This window comes from Odocoileus virginianus, chromosome 10, assembly GCF_023699985.2.
Source record: "Odocoileus virginianus isolate 20LAN1187 ecotype Illinois chromosome 10, Ovbor_1.2, whole genome shotgun sequence".
NCBI classification, from domain to species: domain Eukaryota; kingdom Metazoa; phylum Chordata; class Mammalia; order Artiodactyla; family Cervidae; genus Odocoileus; species Odocoileus virginianus.
Window position 1 is genome coordinate 61,022,710 of NC_069683.1, and position 15,051 is coordinate 61,037,760.

Genomic DNA, 15,051 nt, shown 5'->3' on the forward strand with positions numbered 1-15,051 from the left:
CACCATTTAAGCCTGTGTACTACCTTTGGCAAGCACAGAGGAAGACGCTGAGCTTTCTCTTGCTTTTGCACTCATATGTCTACCCTCTTTCTTCTCAGGTATCCTTCTATGGGTACATACTAGGATTGATTTGATAATTTTAGAATTATATATTTCATCTTTATTTTTGCTGTCTTTTATTTCCTTTTTTCCCCCCTGCACTTAAAATCGGTAAATTTTATGGTATGTGAATTACATCCCAATGTATCTTTTAAAAGTAAAGTAAGGTTATAAACCATTTGCATATTATATATGTTGAAAATATACTTTTCCATTTGTCTTAGGCCAGGGAAAGAATCTACCCGCAATGCAGCAGCTGAAGGACATGCAGGTTCGATTCCCTGGGTCAGGAAGATCTCCTGGAGGAGGGCCTAGAAAACCACTCTCATATTCTTGCCTGGAGAACCCATGGACAGACAAGCCTGACAGGCTATACAGTCCATGGCGTCACAGAGTGTCGGACACAACTGAAGTGACTTAGCAGGCAGGTAGGCAGTCTTTGTTTAGTACAGAAAAATTAAGTATCTGTGTGATCAAATCTGTTAATCTTTTTTTTAAAATTTGTTTTTTTATTTCAATAAAATATTATTATCCTTTTGGATAACTACTTCACAGAATTTTGTTGTCTTCTGTCAAACCTCAACATGAATCAGCCATAGGTACACATATATCCCCTCCCTTTTGAACTTCTCTCCCATCTCCCTCCCCACCCCACCCCTCTAGGTTGATGAAAAAGTAGTTGTAATGCCTATTGCTTTCACACCCCTCCAGCCTGTGACTCCCACCACCCCCGTATCTCAGAGTTTCTGTCACCCACCAGAGTTTGTCTCATTCTTATTTTTCTATTTTCTTTTCCAAATTCAACTCATCGGGAAGCCATTAGAACGACCCATTCAATAGCTCAGCTCCTTCATTCATTCATTCCATCACAAACACAAACACTTGTGTTGTCCCATGTTTATCATCTATGCCTTATATAAATTATGAATAAATATCATATGTAGTGTGTTTCCATATCTATGAAGTGTATATTGATGCACATTTAAAAGTTTTCCAATTTAGACTTCCCCACTTCTTTTCTCTCATGAGGTTTTCCTTCAACTTTGACTTTGCTTCATCTCTTCCCTCCCAACAGTACAAACTGCATCCTGGAGGAGTTTCTTGCCTTTGTCTTTTCTACCTAGGAATTTTTTGTTGTCATCCATTTTATTTTCCTTGGCTCATTTCTGGCATTTGGAAACACGTTTGCCCTGTGGCACCCTTAACAATACTGGGTAGTACAAGGAAGATTAGCAAAAAAGAAAATATAAAAATGTGTCCATTGGCCTAACCTCACCAAGGGCTTTCAGATGGCCTTTCTCGTTCCTGGACACTTTTGGTACCTGATGTCCTTCTTGGGTGAAGGAGTAAGTCTTTGTAAATCATGAATAACAATGGATCCTGTTGACTATGGGTTTTTTTTTTTTTTCTTTTTTTTTTTATGTGCTTCTTTTGTTATCTTTTAAAAAATTTTTATTTATTTATTTTTATTGAAGGATAATTGCTTTACAGAATTTTGCTGTTTTCTGTCAAACCTCAACATGAACCAGCCATAGGTATACATACACCCCCTCCCTTTTGAAACTCCCTCCCATCTCCCTCCCCATCCCACCCCTCTAGGTTGATACAGAGCCCCTGATTCAGTTTCCTGAGCCAGATAGGAAATTCCTGTTGGCTATCTATTTTACATATGGTAATGTAAGCTTCCATGGTACTCTTTCCACACATCTCACCTGCTCCTCCCCTCTCCCCATGTCCATAAGTCTATTCTCTATGTCTGTTTCTCCATTGCTGCCCTGTAAATAAATTCTTCAGTATCATTTTTCTAGATTCCATATATCTGTGTTAGAATCTTTCTCTTTGATGCTGACTTTATTTGTTTACAACCTTCCAGAGTCATTGGACAGGCATTGGACATAAAATATCAATTTTATTATTGCTCCATTAATAATGCTAATAAAAAGGATAATGTCACACATCTTTTTTTGGCAGAGGAGGGAGGGACAATGGAACCCCAACAACATAATTCAACAGTTGAGCGAGAAAATTTGATAGAAAGGTTCCCCTTGTCTCCTGCAAAGGCCCATCTTTCTCTCAATCTCCTTGACTCCCAAGAAGGACTGTGTAAATATGCTCAGTGAGGCTGTGTTTACCTTGTTTGGTGTTCAGTCAGCCTGGTTGACCAAATGCCACACAGCAGGCCAGGCAAGGGTTCACCATGCCTGAGAATTAGGCAATGTTTCTCCAGTATTTGGTAGTTGCTGTGGATGTGGGATCTTAATACAAACTTTCTAAGTGAAATAAAGAATACTGAAATGAGACAAGTCAGCACTTCACTAGTGGTAGAAGCTTCCCAAAGAATAAATTTGCCCATCAGAACTTTCTGTGATAGTGCAACAGTATTGTTGGTGACTGAAACATGATTTCATACAAGAGAACCACTTCGGAATTTTTTAAGCTATTTTTTTTAACACATGAAATTATACACGATACAAAATACTTGTCTTACAAGTTGAAATCTTTACAGTTATGGGTACAGTTACAGTAATGCAAGTAATATTAGTGCATTCACTTAGAACAGAGTTATCTGTCTTCATTGGGCTTAACACAAAGCCAAGAATGAATTATTTGCTTAAATTACTTTCTAGTCTTTGAATTTAAAAAAAAGGAAAAATTACTTCTACCTCATGGATACTGTGTTAGAATGATAAGCAGTGCCAACAATTAAGAAGTCTGGTATTTCTATAAAAGGGAGATTGCATTCCCATAGCTTTTAAGTTGTAAATCCTGAAGTTTTGGCTGCAAATGTCTATCAAATCGTCATTATCTCAGCTTACATCATCTTTGGTAATAGGCTGCCAACAAACAGAAACTATAGACTACACCGTTTTTTTTTTCCAAAGAATCCTGTATTTTAATGAATAGCTGAATAAATAGACATTAATTATGAAATTCACATTAAGATAGAAGAAAATCCAAACATTCTGATTGCTTTATCTCTTAAATTTGATATCTACTACAAAAACATACTATTTATGTTAGGGTAAAAATAAGCTGAATCACAGGAGTGTAACTGGGACGTGCTGGCAGATATATATACAGTAACATGGAGAAGCCATAAAACAAAAGTGTTCATATGTACATAAATTCTTCCTTACTTTTTTGCATGGAGAAACACTGTTTTATAAAAATGGGAAAACACAGTAGAACATGCAACAAGGACAATACACTGTGCGCAGCAGAATAAACAAGACACGGGAACTATGGGCTTAAAAGAGGATTTGGGAGCCGGAAAAATAAAAAGGAAAGAGTTGAAACCTGGAATGCTTTCTTATTGAGGTTTCAGAATATAAATTTGTCTAACAAGCCTCTTGATAGTTTTCAAAAGTTCCCACTTGACCATCTAGGGTGAAGTGTAAGAGCTAAAAATAAACCATCATATTATACAAAACTTTGTATATTAGCATACAAAAGGTAACAATTTACTTTTTGTATAAAATATAACCTTTTGATAGTATATTTATTTCACATATGTATAAATATAACCCAAAGAATATGCTTTAAGTATTTCTACCAAAATATTCTTTACAAAAGTTTACAAAACAAGTAATTTATTTATATTTACAACCTAGCACAGAAAAGATTCTGGGCCAGTGATGTTGGTATTGTGTAAAAGAAAGAGAGTGCTTCTAGACATTTTAAAGATCACAAGAGGGCTTTGCAGAACTTTCAAAATGTGTTCTTCCTAGAACAAGTATTTAAAGAGTTATTAAATGATTTCAGTTAAATATCTTTTGATAATTGAATATGTGAGTATATAACTAAACAGGCTAAAGATAACCTGTGTTCCTCTGTAATGAGGAAAATGATAGTAATATTTTGCATACATCCCAAATCAGCATACATATTCCCCATTTTATAGCTGATCTGTTTCAATTCAGCAGGAACTCTTTCTTTGATACAGTGCTCTGCCCTGAGGGAGAAAACCTGGATATGAAGGGCCCATCTAGCATGTGGCAATGATTCATCACATCAGGGACAACAGAATGAGCAGACTGCTACTGACAGATCACATTCTATTTAGTTGTTCATCCAAATAATGTGTCTAAATAAGGCCAGATTGTTTTTTGTTTTGTTTTGTTTCAATTACACTTTCCTTCAAACCCTATGACATAGATATGTACCCACCATCCCTGGTTCTGACCTTTTGCTTCTTATCTTCAACCAAAACATGACACTTTATAATTTCAGTTTTGGTCTCTAAACTTCCTTTTCTTACAAATCAGTCACTGACCATCAAAATAAGCAGACAGGGCCAGGTTCAGTTTCACTCAGTATGGAAACTAACCAGCAGGCATCGTCAACAATAAGTAACACCTCAGGCTATTTGTGGTTAATACATCTCCTTTAAAGCAATGCCCAATGGAGTGTTTTCTCTTTTAAATAGTGGGATCTGATGCAGACTGGTGTGCACTAATATTTCAGTATGATTAGGACAGACCATAATTGAAGCTTAAGATTCAGAAACTGGGTTTGGAAACTGGTTGTGGAAAAAAGTTGACCAGTTCTGTGTTCCTGTTCCTTACTAGACACAGCATCTTGCTGAAGGACAGGATCGGTGGGAAAACTGGAAAAGTAAGGGATGAATCTGAGGAAGAAAGTTGAGAGTCCACTGGATATTCTCTGTGTTCTCCGGTTTTCCCTCACTTAGGTCACTGGTTACTCCAAACAAATCTATAACATTTCAACCAACCCTGGAAGTTTTAGGAAACCTAAATGAAAAGATGGAGTGGAGAGGTTAAACCACACATACATCTGTTGGAGCAGATTAAGGAATTTGTTGCTCGTTGCTTGGAACGAGTACCTCTGCATGGGATTTAAACGAGCTACAAGTCCTATTCCTTTTCTTTTGGGGAGAAGAGGACCTTGGGAAGCCTATTTTATACAACTAATTGTACATCGACAATGTTTGTTTGGATAAACATTGTCCAAACATTGTTTATCCAAACAATGTTCTGTTTGGATAAACTGGATACTGTGCCCTGGGGTTTAGATAGGCAAAGGTGATCCCAATGCTTTACTTCCAGGTTTGAGATTTAAAACAAGCATTTGGACCAAAACGTTCACCACTACAGTTACTTTCTGCTGTCCATTTTTTAGCCAAGGTATCTTCCCTAGAGTCCAACTAAAAGTCAACAGTTTGGCCTTTCCAGAGTCCTTGTAAAATACTGCCTTCTAGTGCTTGCAGTTTGTGAACTGTCTCCCTCTTCTCCTCTAGGAGTTGTTCCCCAAGATTTCATCAAGATTGATGTCTTTCATCCAGTCATCATTACCAGGCTCTGTCTTCAATAAAGAATCGATGAAATCAGCATCACTGTTTAGGGCAGGGCCCATGTTATCAGTCTGCTGGTTGAGAAAGTCAAAGGCTAAGTCGCTGCCATGGTCAGTTCCTTGAAATGCCCTGGAACTTTGGTTGGGTGAAGGAAAACCGCCGGCTGCCAGGGAGGGTGGCTGGCTGACTGTCCTCGGCTGGCTCAGCCCTGTCCCTGCCTGGTTCATCGTCGGCAAAATCTGTGTGCTTAGCTGATTTGGTCTGAGATTCAGACTTCGGAGCGGACCCATGTTTTGTCCATTTAGTGTCTGGCTCATCTGGTTCATGGGTCTCATTTGCACGGCTGGTGTTAACTGATTAGAAGGAGCCACTGCTCTCTGGGAAAACTGCTGGCTGCCTACCGCCTGTTGCAGTGACTGGTTTGGCGCATAGGCTGTGGTCGTGCCGGTGGGGAAGCGCACTCCTGCAGACTTCAGCGCCTCCTGTTGTTTGGCTGTTGCTTCTTGAGAGGCCCAGTTGGGTGCTGCCGTGTTGGACGTGATCATTACATTCGATGTTCTCTGTGCTGGCATGCTGGCCATGCTGTGGGTTAAATTTGGTCTTAATGGTTGCGAACTGCCAACAGATCCAGCCCCAAAAGTGGCCACATTATTATTGTTGTTATTACTGGGCCCTAAAGTGGGCGGCCGCGGCATCAGAGGGCTGCTTTGATTTGCTATCAGTTGGTTCGGGTTCCTCGGCTGGGTCAGTTGACTCATTCCTGGAGTGACGCTGTATGTGCTGGGCTGACCACAAGGCAGGTTCCCATACATCCCTACATTCTGAACGCCTGTGGGTAAGGACGGCATTCGTGTCCCATGAGGAGGAGACATGAGGCTGGAATTCGGAGTTAGGATGGTGTGCGTTGAAACTGGGTTTGCCAAAGCCTGGTTAGAGTTTAAATTTGCTGTCGATGATCCACCTAAGAAAAAGAAGAGAATTATGTTAGTTCATAACAGCAGGTTATCTCCTCTCTTACAGCAGTTGACAACAGCTCATCGGCTCTGAGGCTGCCTTTGGGTGTAAGAACAAAGTAAGAGAAATAAGCATCACAGCGTATTACATGAAAGGAATGACAGCTTTTGGGGGGAAGCATCACCCTAAGTTATCCCTTGGTCAAGAGTTTACACATTATAGAAAAAAGACTGGAAATAGAATGGTTCTATTTTTCAGGCTTTACTCTCCTTCTGGAAACACTGAGGAATGATAGTCAATCTTCCATTCTGAATTACCTTTACTCTGTTTCAAGACCAAAGACTACAACTTTGACTTCCCAGCTGTCCTAAAATCCATCCTACTGGTTACCCCGGGGTCCAAATTAGAACATGTGGATGCATCTCATACATGGCTACTAGATCAATGGTCCAAATCTATGGCCTGAAAATCATGTCCAGTTTTCATCTTTATCATCCCCACTCAAGAATTTGCCACAAGATGGGTAAATTCCCATCTCTTCAAACATTTGGAATTCAGTGCAATCCCTGTTTCAGTGATAATCTCCATACGGAGAGTACTCTGCTCTAGGAGGTAGTTATCATGGCATCAGTATCCACACACCATGAGCTACTTTCACTCATGCCATTTCCTTCTCACAGGATGCCCTTCTTACTTCACCAAGTCCTATCTTTTCTTCAAAGGCTCAGGCCAAGGTCCAGGCTCCTTCATTAAGCTTTCCCGGATATTCCAGCCTCCTCTCCCAAGCAGCATTTGCTCTTTCAAGTTTTACTTAGCATTTAGCTTCTGTACTGGGAAATCCACGGAGCTACAGTTGAGGCTACATCGATGCCTGTAAATAAGTGATTGAATGTGGGACTGTTCAACCACAGCCTGCTAAATAGGGAGGCTCCACCCTATTAGATGGTGATTAATCAATACATTGAAATCTTCCTGGCTTGGGGAGGTTAAAATCATCATGGGAAAGACATCTTGAGAGGTAAAAATGGAATGCCAGAAAGGTAAATAAAAATGCTTGCTAGATGATAAGTTACATGAGAGAAAGAATTTTTGCCTGTTTTGTTCACTATCATATTCTTGAACTGTAGTGGATGGTGCATTCAACTGATAATTATTCAATTGATAATTATTGAATGAATGAATGAGACAATGAAACAAAGCTATAACTTGGAAATCAGAGATACTGAGAAACAGATAATTAGACACATATGAAAATAAGAATGGCAGTGTGTGAAAAAAGAATGGCTGCAATTATAACCCAAGGCTATCCCCTACTGCTTGAGGATAGCTAGCATGGTACACACCTTGAAAGACAGAAGTCCTTGCTGTTTGTTTAAAAATATGTGCTACTAGACTACATTCCTCTTGAGGCAGGAGCTGTCTCTTGTGTCTCCTTGTATCTCCAGGTTTAGCACAGGGCCCTGACTGTGTTTGCAGGGCAGTGTTTAATGAAGAGGGATCAGAGTCAGATAGGAGATACTTGGACAATAACTCAGAGTTCACAGGCTGCTAATGACATTAAGCAATATCATCTTGGTATCTGGAGGTTTCACAAAAAGGCAATTTCCATTATAGAAACGCTATGGAAAACACTTTAGAGGCTTTAAAAATCACTCCCTGTAGATGCCCCCTATTTTAACAATATGCTCTGAAAAGGTTTGTGAGTAGAGCTGTGCTTTTTTATGTTTTCCAAAACATTTATTGTTAGGGTCGCTTAAGTAGCAAACATCTGGGGTGACATTAGCATAGAATCAATTTTGCAAAAGTTCAACTCAATTCAGTTTTCCAAAGGTGATAGCCTGTAAGACCAAAGTCTAGGATGGTGATGGTTATGGAGTGAACATGTTGTATTAAGAAGACATCTTTCAAAAGTTGATATATTTGGCTGGTGTTATTGTCTTTTTTTTTTCTTTTCAAAATTTGCACCCTTTATTTAGGTTACTTTACACTCTTAAAAATTATTCATTTATTTATCATTCAAAGTGTTTTTTAAACTGGAGTATAATTGCTTTACAGTGTGTGCACACACACATTATTTATTAATTAAAATGTATTCATTATTTATCAAAGTATTTTTTAAACTGGAGTATAAGTGCATTATTACCACGTTGTCTTATTTCCTGCTGTAAACATGAATCAGCTATATGTATACATGTACCCCCTCCCACTCCCCCATCCTACCCCTCTAGAGAGCTATATTTTTAAACGATCAGAAGAGAATTTCCATATAGATCACAAAATATTAATCACAGTCAACATTTAGAAGCTCCTGATATGTGGTAGAAATTGTTCTAGGTGCTTTTCATACAGCATTTCTAAGATTAACATCTGGCCGAAGTGACTATTATTGTCCTCAGATTGAAATAAAGAATGATAAAAGAGTTTATGTTGTGCTTGATGTTTATTTCATTCTTAGAAGACATGGGAAATACAGCACTCTAGAGCAGTGATTCTTACCCATCTGGGAGTTAGCAGCTAGATTCTAAAGATGCCTCCCTTACGAAATGCCCATATACACTGTGGAAGAGACTTATAGGTCTAAATAACCAACCTCCATGTCTCCCTTAGAAACACAGCCTTCATTCTGCAGCAATGTGCCCAGCTGAAAAGCCACAATTTGCCAAACTTCTTTGCTGATGGGGTGGGGGTGGGGGGTGTCCATAAGAATAAATTCTGGCTAAAGGTAGAAATTACTAGTTGAGTATTCACAAAAACCCTACTTTAAAAAGGGAATCTGATTCATTTGGAAGGCCATTTTACCTCTTCCCTTCTTTCATCTTTCTGCCTGGAATATGGAAACGAAGCTGGGTGATGTGGTGGCCACCAGGCAACCTTTACAATGGAAGCTACATGCTCAAGAAGGCAGAGTAGAAAAATAAAGAAGCCTGGACCCCTGATAACATGATAGAGCCACTAACCAGCCTCTCCCTGCTCTCGCTGGGGATCTTACATGGCTGGGGAAAAAAAACCCCAAACGTTCGCTTTGAATGTGGCATAGTATTTCAAAGTGCGCTTAGCTTACCCCAAGCCCACTGGTGGGCCAAGAAGGCTGTGGTATAAGAAGCCATGCTCCAAATAAAACCCATCTTGTCATTCAGCCTCCTTGAGGACAGACTCAAACAGCGAATCCTGTTTTTGCCCCGAGGCAAAGGAATCTTAGAGAATGGAATACATATATCCCACTCCTGATTTTAGTGGAAAGAGGCAATCTAGTGCATTTGAAAGAGTCGAAATAAATAGAACAATATATTGGCTACTACACTTAACAGGATTGGAAAATATTAATGAACAGAAATATTCACATACCCCTCCCTCTTTAGAGCATCTCCTTTATGGTTTCCTGGACAGATGAAGATAACAGGTAAAGCAGAGAGAATCTGGGACACTCAAGGACAAGCTTAATTGACATGAGAAGGTCCAGGGAGTTCTGGATAGAAAAGTCTGGAATAGATGCTGACTAGGAGAAAGCAGGGGCCACACAGGCTAGGTTTGAGAGAGGTTTTTTAGAGTTCAGAGACTGGAAGGAGAGAGATTTTAGGGGTAGTGTCTGTCATCTGTGTTATATTGAGAGATCTGTTAAGAAGTTTTGCTTTATATATACATATATATATATATATATATACACATAGCTTTATATATACATATATATGTGTGTGTGTGTATATATATATGTATTTGGCTGCACTAAATCTTAGTTGCAGTATGCCAACTCTTCACTGAGACATGTGGGATTCTAATTCCCTGACCAGGGATCAAACCTGGGCCCCAGGAATTGGGAGCTAGGGACCTTAACCACTGGACCACGAGGGAAGTCCCTTGCTTTATATTTTACATGTAATCCACCTTTGGTATTTTTGAGAGACTTCCTAAAGACATAATTTGCTTTTCAATTATTTTTTGGTAATAGGGCTATTTGTCTTAGGGAGATGAGCCCAAAGTGGAGACAGAAACATTGGACTCTATGTAAATTACAAATGGGACCGTGAGGGTGAAACATCTGCTTATCTTACACTGTCTGAGTCAAAATATGCTGTTGGGAGAAAAATGGTTGAACCTAGCATTTAGAAAATATTTATGCTTTTTAGACTCTCAGAGGTAATCCCGAGAGCAGTGAAAACCATGAATGAGGAACAAAAATAAGTTAGAAAAACTAATGCCTGGACCAAAAAATAGTCCAGTTCGGTCCTTATTGAAAGTTAAATGGGAGCTAGAGAAGGAGTCTAATAAAGATGTTACAATTAAATATGAAATGAGGAAAGGAGGGAATACTAACAACTGAACAGTGTTCTTTTCACAGTTAGGATTTTTATTAATTTTTAAGAACACTTACCAGAATACTGAGCAGCTGGTTGCATGTTGCCCACATTTCTTCTTTGGTCTTTATAATCTGGGGGTGGCCTTGTCAAATGTCTGTTTATCTGATCTTGTGGAGCAATTTTCTCCTAGAAAACACAAATGAAAATATAATAAACTGCATTGTTAGTTTCTCACTTGTAAAAATGTATAGATTGTTATTCAAAAACATAAGAATATTATTATTCAAAAGGTAACAAATTCTGAATAAATAATATTATTCAAAAGGTAAGAAAAATTTTGCAGTCATAGTCAAGAATCACGGATCTTAGTTTTTTGGGTTTTTTTTTTTTCATGTTGTCAAGTCAGTGGCGAATCATGGACCTTATTTAGAGACTGATCTTTTAGATTTCAATTTCCTTCATAAAAGTTTAGTTTCTACCTCTCGTTAACATGCAACATGTGTTTTGAGTCTAGTAACTACTCTCATTTTCTTTACTTTGCAATTAACTTTCAGAGAGGACAGATTTCCTGTGACTTCAGAGATGGGTATTTCTAGTTTTGTTTTGTAGCACACCTGATATATTTCGGTACTTTTATGTACTTCTGGTCCCACCATGTGTGGAAGGTGTAGGAATAAGACTGTCAGACAAAATGCAGGACACTCAGGTATTCTGTGTTTTTATTTGCTAAATTTGGCAACCTGAGAGATAGGAGGAGATAACCTATCAGACAACTGACATAGGCATTCTGTACATATTATCTCATTTTCCCCTTCATAAGGTTGATTAGGGCAAAGGCTAATAGAGTTTTGTCAAGAGAATGCACTGGTCATAGCAAACACCCTTTTCCAACAACACAAGTGAAGACTCTATACATGGACATCACCAGATGCTCAACACTGAAATCAGATTGATTATATTCTTTGCAGCCAAAGATGGAGAAGCTCTATACAGTCAGCAAAAACAAGACCAGGAGCTGACTGTGGCTCAGATCATGAACTTCTTATTGCCAAATTCAGACTTAAATTGAAGAAAGTAGGGAAAACCACTAGACCATTCAGGTATGACCTAAATCAAATCCCTTATGATTATACAATGGAAGTGAGAAATAGATTTAAGGGACTAGATCAGATAGACAGAGTGCCTGATGAACTATGGACAGAGGTATGTGACATTGTACAGGAGACAGGGATCAAGACCATCCCAATGGGAGAAATGCTGGGCTGGAAGAAGCACAAGCTGGAATCAAGATTACCGGGAGAAATATCAATAACCTCAGATATGCAGATGACACCACCCTTATGGCAGAAAGTGAAGAGGAACTAAAAAGCCTTTGATGAAAGTGAAAGAAGAGAGTGAAAAAGTTGGTTTAAAGCTCAACATTCAGAAAACTAAGATCATGGCATCTGGTCCCATCACTTCATGGAAAATAGATAGGGAAACAGTGGAAACAGTGTCAGACTTTATTTTTTTGGGCTCCAAAATCACTGCAGATGGTGATTGCAGCCATGAAATTAAAATACGCTTGCTCCTTGGAAGGAAAGCTATGAATAACCTAGACAGCATATTAAAAAGCAGAAACATTACTTTGCCAACAAAGGTCCGTCTAGTCAAGGCTATGGTTTTTCCAGTGGTCATGTGTGGATGTGAGAGTTGGACTATAAAGAAAGCTGAGTGTCGAAGAATGGATGCTTCTGAACTGTGGTGTTGGAGAAGACTCTTGAGAGTCCCTTGGACTGCAAGGAGATCCAACCAGTCCATCCTAAAGGAGATCAGTCCTGGGTGTTCATTGGAAGGACTGATGCTGAAGCTGAAACTCCAATCTTTGGCCACCTGATGCGAAGAGCTGACTCATTGGAAAAGACCCTGATGCTGGGAGGGATTGGGGGCGGGAGGAGAAGGGGACGACAGAGGATGAGATGGTTGGATGGCATCACCGACTGGACGAACATGAGTTTGAGTAAACTCCAGGAGTAGGTGATGGACAGGGAGGCCTCGTGTGCTGCGATTCATGGGGTCGCAGAGTCGGACACGACTGAGCGACTGAACTGAACTGAACGGAAGGTTGATTATTCCCACTTATACATAAGGAATGGAAGTGTTAGGTAGGAAGTCAGGCCCGAGGGGTGGCCTGTCCGAAAAGGATGCATACTGATCTCTAAACCCCACCCCAGACACGCCCCAATGTGGCACAGAACTCACAGATACGCTGCAAAATAACCAGGGACGGGTCCAACTCCTGCGCATGCGCCCTAGGCACCCAATAATACAAACTGACCACTGGGGCTTCTCCAACTCCAGGGCATGGCCATTGATGCAAAGTTGCATCCTCAAGTGACCTTAGGCAGCCGGGAGTCTATTAAGGGTTCATAAATAGTCTATACACACATGCATCTGATTATAACAGGCTGAATTATGGGAAAGACAACCTGTTGTTATGTAATTCGCAACTGTCAATCAAAACTGTCAGTCCACACCCAGCTAAGTGAATATGTAAAAGCCACGTCTTTAACAACCTCCCCCACTCCGCCCCCACCTCATCATTCTGGCGCCAATACCCCCCTGGGCTTGGCACACCTCTCTCTTGAGGTTCTCTTTCTGTTATTTCTTCTCTTTCTGTTCTTCCTTCAATAAACTTGTTTTGGCCATGGGTAAGACCTCAGCTGCTTCTTTGTGTCTTTACCAAGGCCCATGGAGGAAGGGTCCTTTTCGACCTCCCGAAATCCATGAACAGAAGCTTCCTTAGTTTGAGTAACGTGTCCAAGATCACACAGTAGCAAAACTGAAACCCGATGCTGAGTCAAAAACAGGCTTTCTGATCACGATACAAGGGTCTCTCGCTGCTTCGTTTCTCTGCACCCCATTCTCAAGAGTCCAGACATTTCGCAGATTCCCTGCTTTTCTTCTTTCTGGTATCAGCCACCTTTAGATCTTTAGAGTAGGTGAGTTTGGAGGCCAACAGAGGAAATAGGGGCATTCTTTTTATATGAGGCCAAGTGCTAGTCACCCAGTCGTGTCTGAATCTTTGCAACCCCATGGACCGCAGCTCCGCAGGCTGCTCTGTCCATGGAATTCTCCTTCAAGAATACTGGAGTGGGCTGCCATTCACTTCTAAGGGGACCTTCCCAACCCAGGGACCGAACATGGGTCTCTCGAGTTGCAGGCACATTCTTTATCATCTGAGCCACCTGGGAAGGCCCATATGAGGCCAAAGAACAGCATGAATGCAGTAGGGAAGAACAAGTCTAACTCCACATTAGCTCGGCTCCTTTTCCTTCAACCTTTGTGCTCTGCCGGCTGTGCTTAGTCATGCTGGCTCCGCACCTTCTGTAAGAGAATGTTGCCTAGAGCCTGAAATGTATGAGATATCCCATTCTTGGGGCTCTGATCTTTAAAAGTCCATTCATACAGAGATAAAAAAATTGCAGAACAGATAATAACATCTGTCTTGTTAGAGGTTTTCAGGAACATTGTCACCTGACCTACCTGGACAGTTGCAAAAACAAAGAATTCTGACACCAAGAAGTTTGGCATAACTGACCACTCCCTCCCTCACCTTGCCTTTAGAAGTGCTTCGCTGAAACCCTTCTGGGGTTATGGAGTTTTGGGGCATGAGCCGCCTGTCCCCTTGGCCCTGCAATAAATCTTTCTCTGTTCCAAGCTCTGACGTTTTGTGTTGCTTGCACTCACTGTGTGTCAGGGACATGGATTTGTGTTCAGTAACAGGAATACACCTGTTGGGTTTACCATTCATTGGAGGGAGGACGAAAACACATCATGAGGGACAATAGAGTGTCTCAGCAGAACTGTATTAGAATATTACAGGATTTGGGCTTTGATTGGGTGACTTAGGGTGGGTCTAAGGAAGCGAGGATTTGTTCTAGGTTGTAAGCAATCTGAAAGTGAGGTTGATGCTAGCACTGAGTAAAAAACTACATGTCATGCATTCAGCAAAAGATGGGATATTTTCGTATTTTGTGAGTTGCACAGTGACCTTGTATGTGTTTGTTTGTAGACGAAATTATGAAGTGGCCCTCTTTTTTCTCATTTTATCATGGTCTCAGAGCAATACTGTCTGAGCTTCATATTCTGTAAAACTGTTTAAGTCCAACAGAAAACAAAATAGCCTGGCTGTGAGTTTCATATCAGTTCTGGACATCAGGAAATGCTTTTGTCTTTCTCAGTATGGATCAGGAAGTTTATAGAATCTTTCACTGCAACTTTACATGAAGCTCAAAGAAACTCAATTTTTCCAAGATAAAAATAAGTGGCATAAGTTCAGTTCAGTTCAGTCACTCAGTCCTGTCCGACTCTTAGTGACCCCATGGACTGCAGCACTCCAGGCCTCCCTGT

The 15,051-nt window shown here is 40.3% G+C and overlaps 1 protein-coding gene across 1 annotated transcript in view; it reads right to left on the reverse strand.

Moving 5' to 3' along the window:
* Positions 1 to 1,988: 1,988 nt before the first annotated feature.
* Positions 1,989 to 15,051, reverse strand: part of MAML2 (mastermind like transcriptional coactivator 2) — a 392,770-nt gene continuing 379,707 nt past the window's right edge. The window contains exons 4-5 of the mRNA XM_070473659.1: positions 10,734 to 10,845; positions 1,989 to 6,371 (exon numbers count right to left, since the gene is read on the reverse strand). Coding sequence (XP_070329760.1) covers positions 5,353 to 6,371; positions 10,734 to 10,845 — 1,131 coding nt within the window. The 3' untranslated portion in view covers positions 1,989 to 5,352. The remainder of the gene's footprint in view (positions 6,372 to 10,733; positions 10,846 to 15,051) is intronic.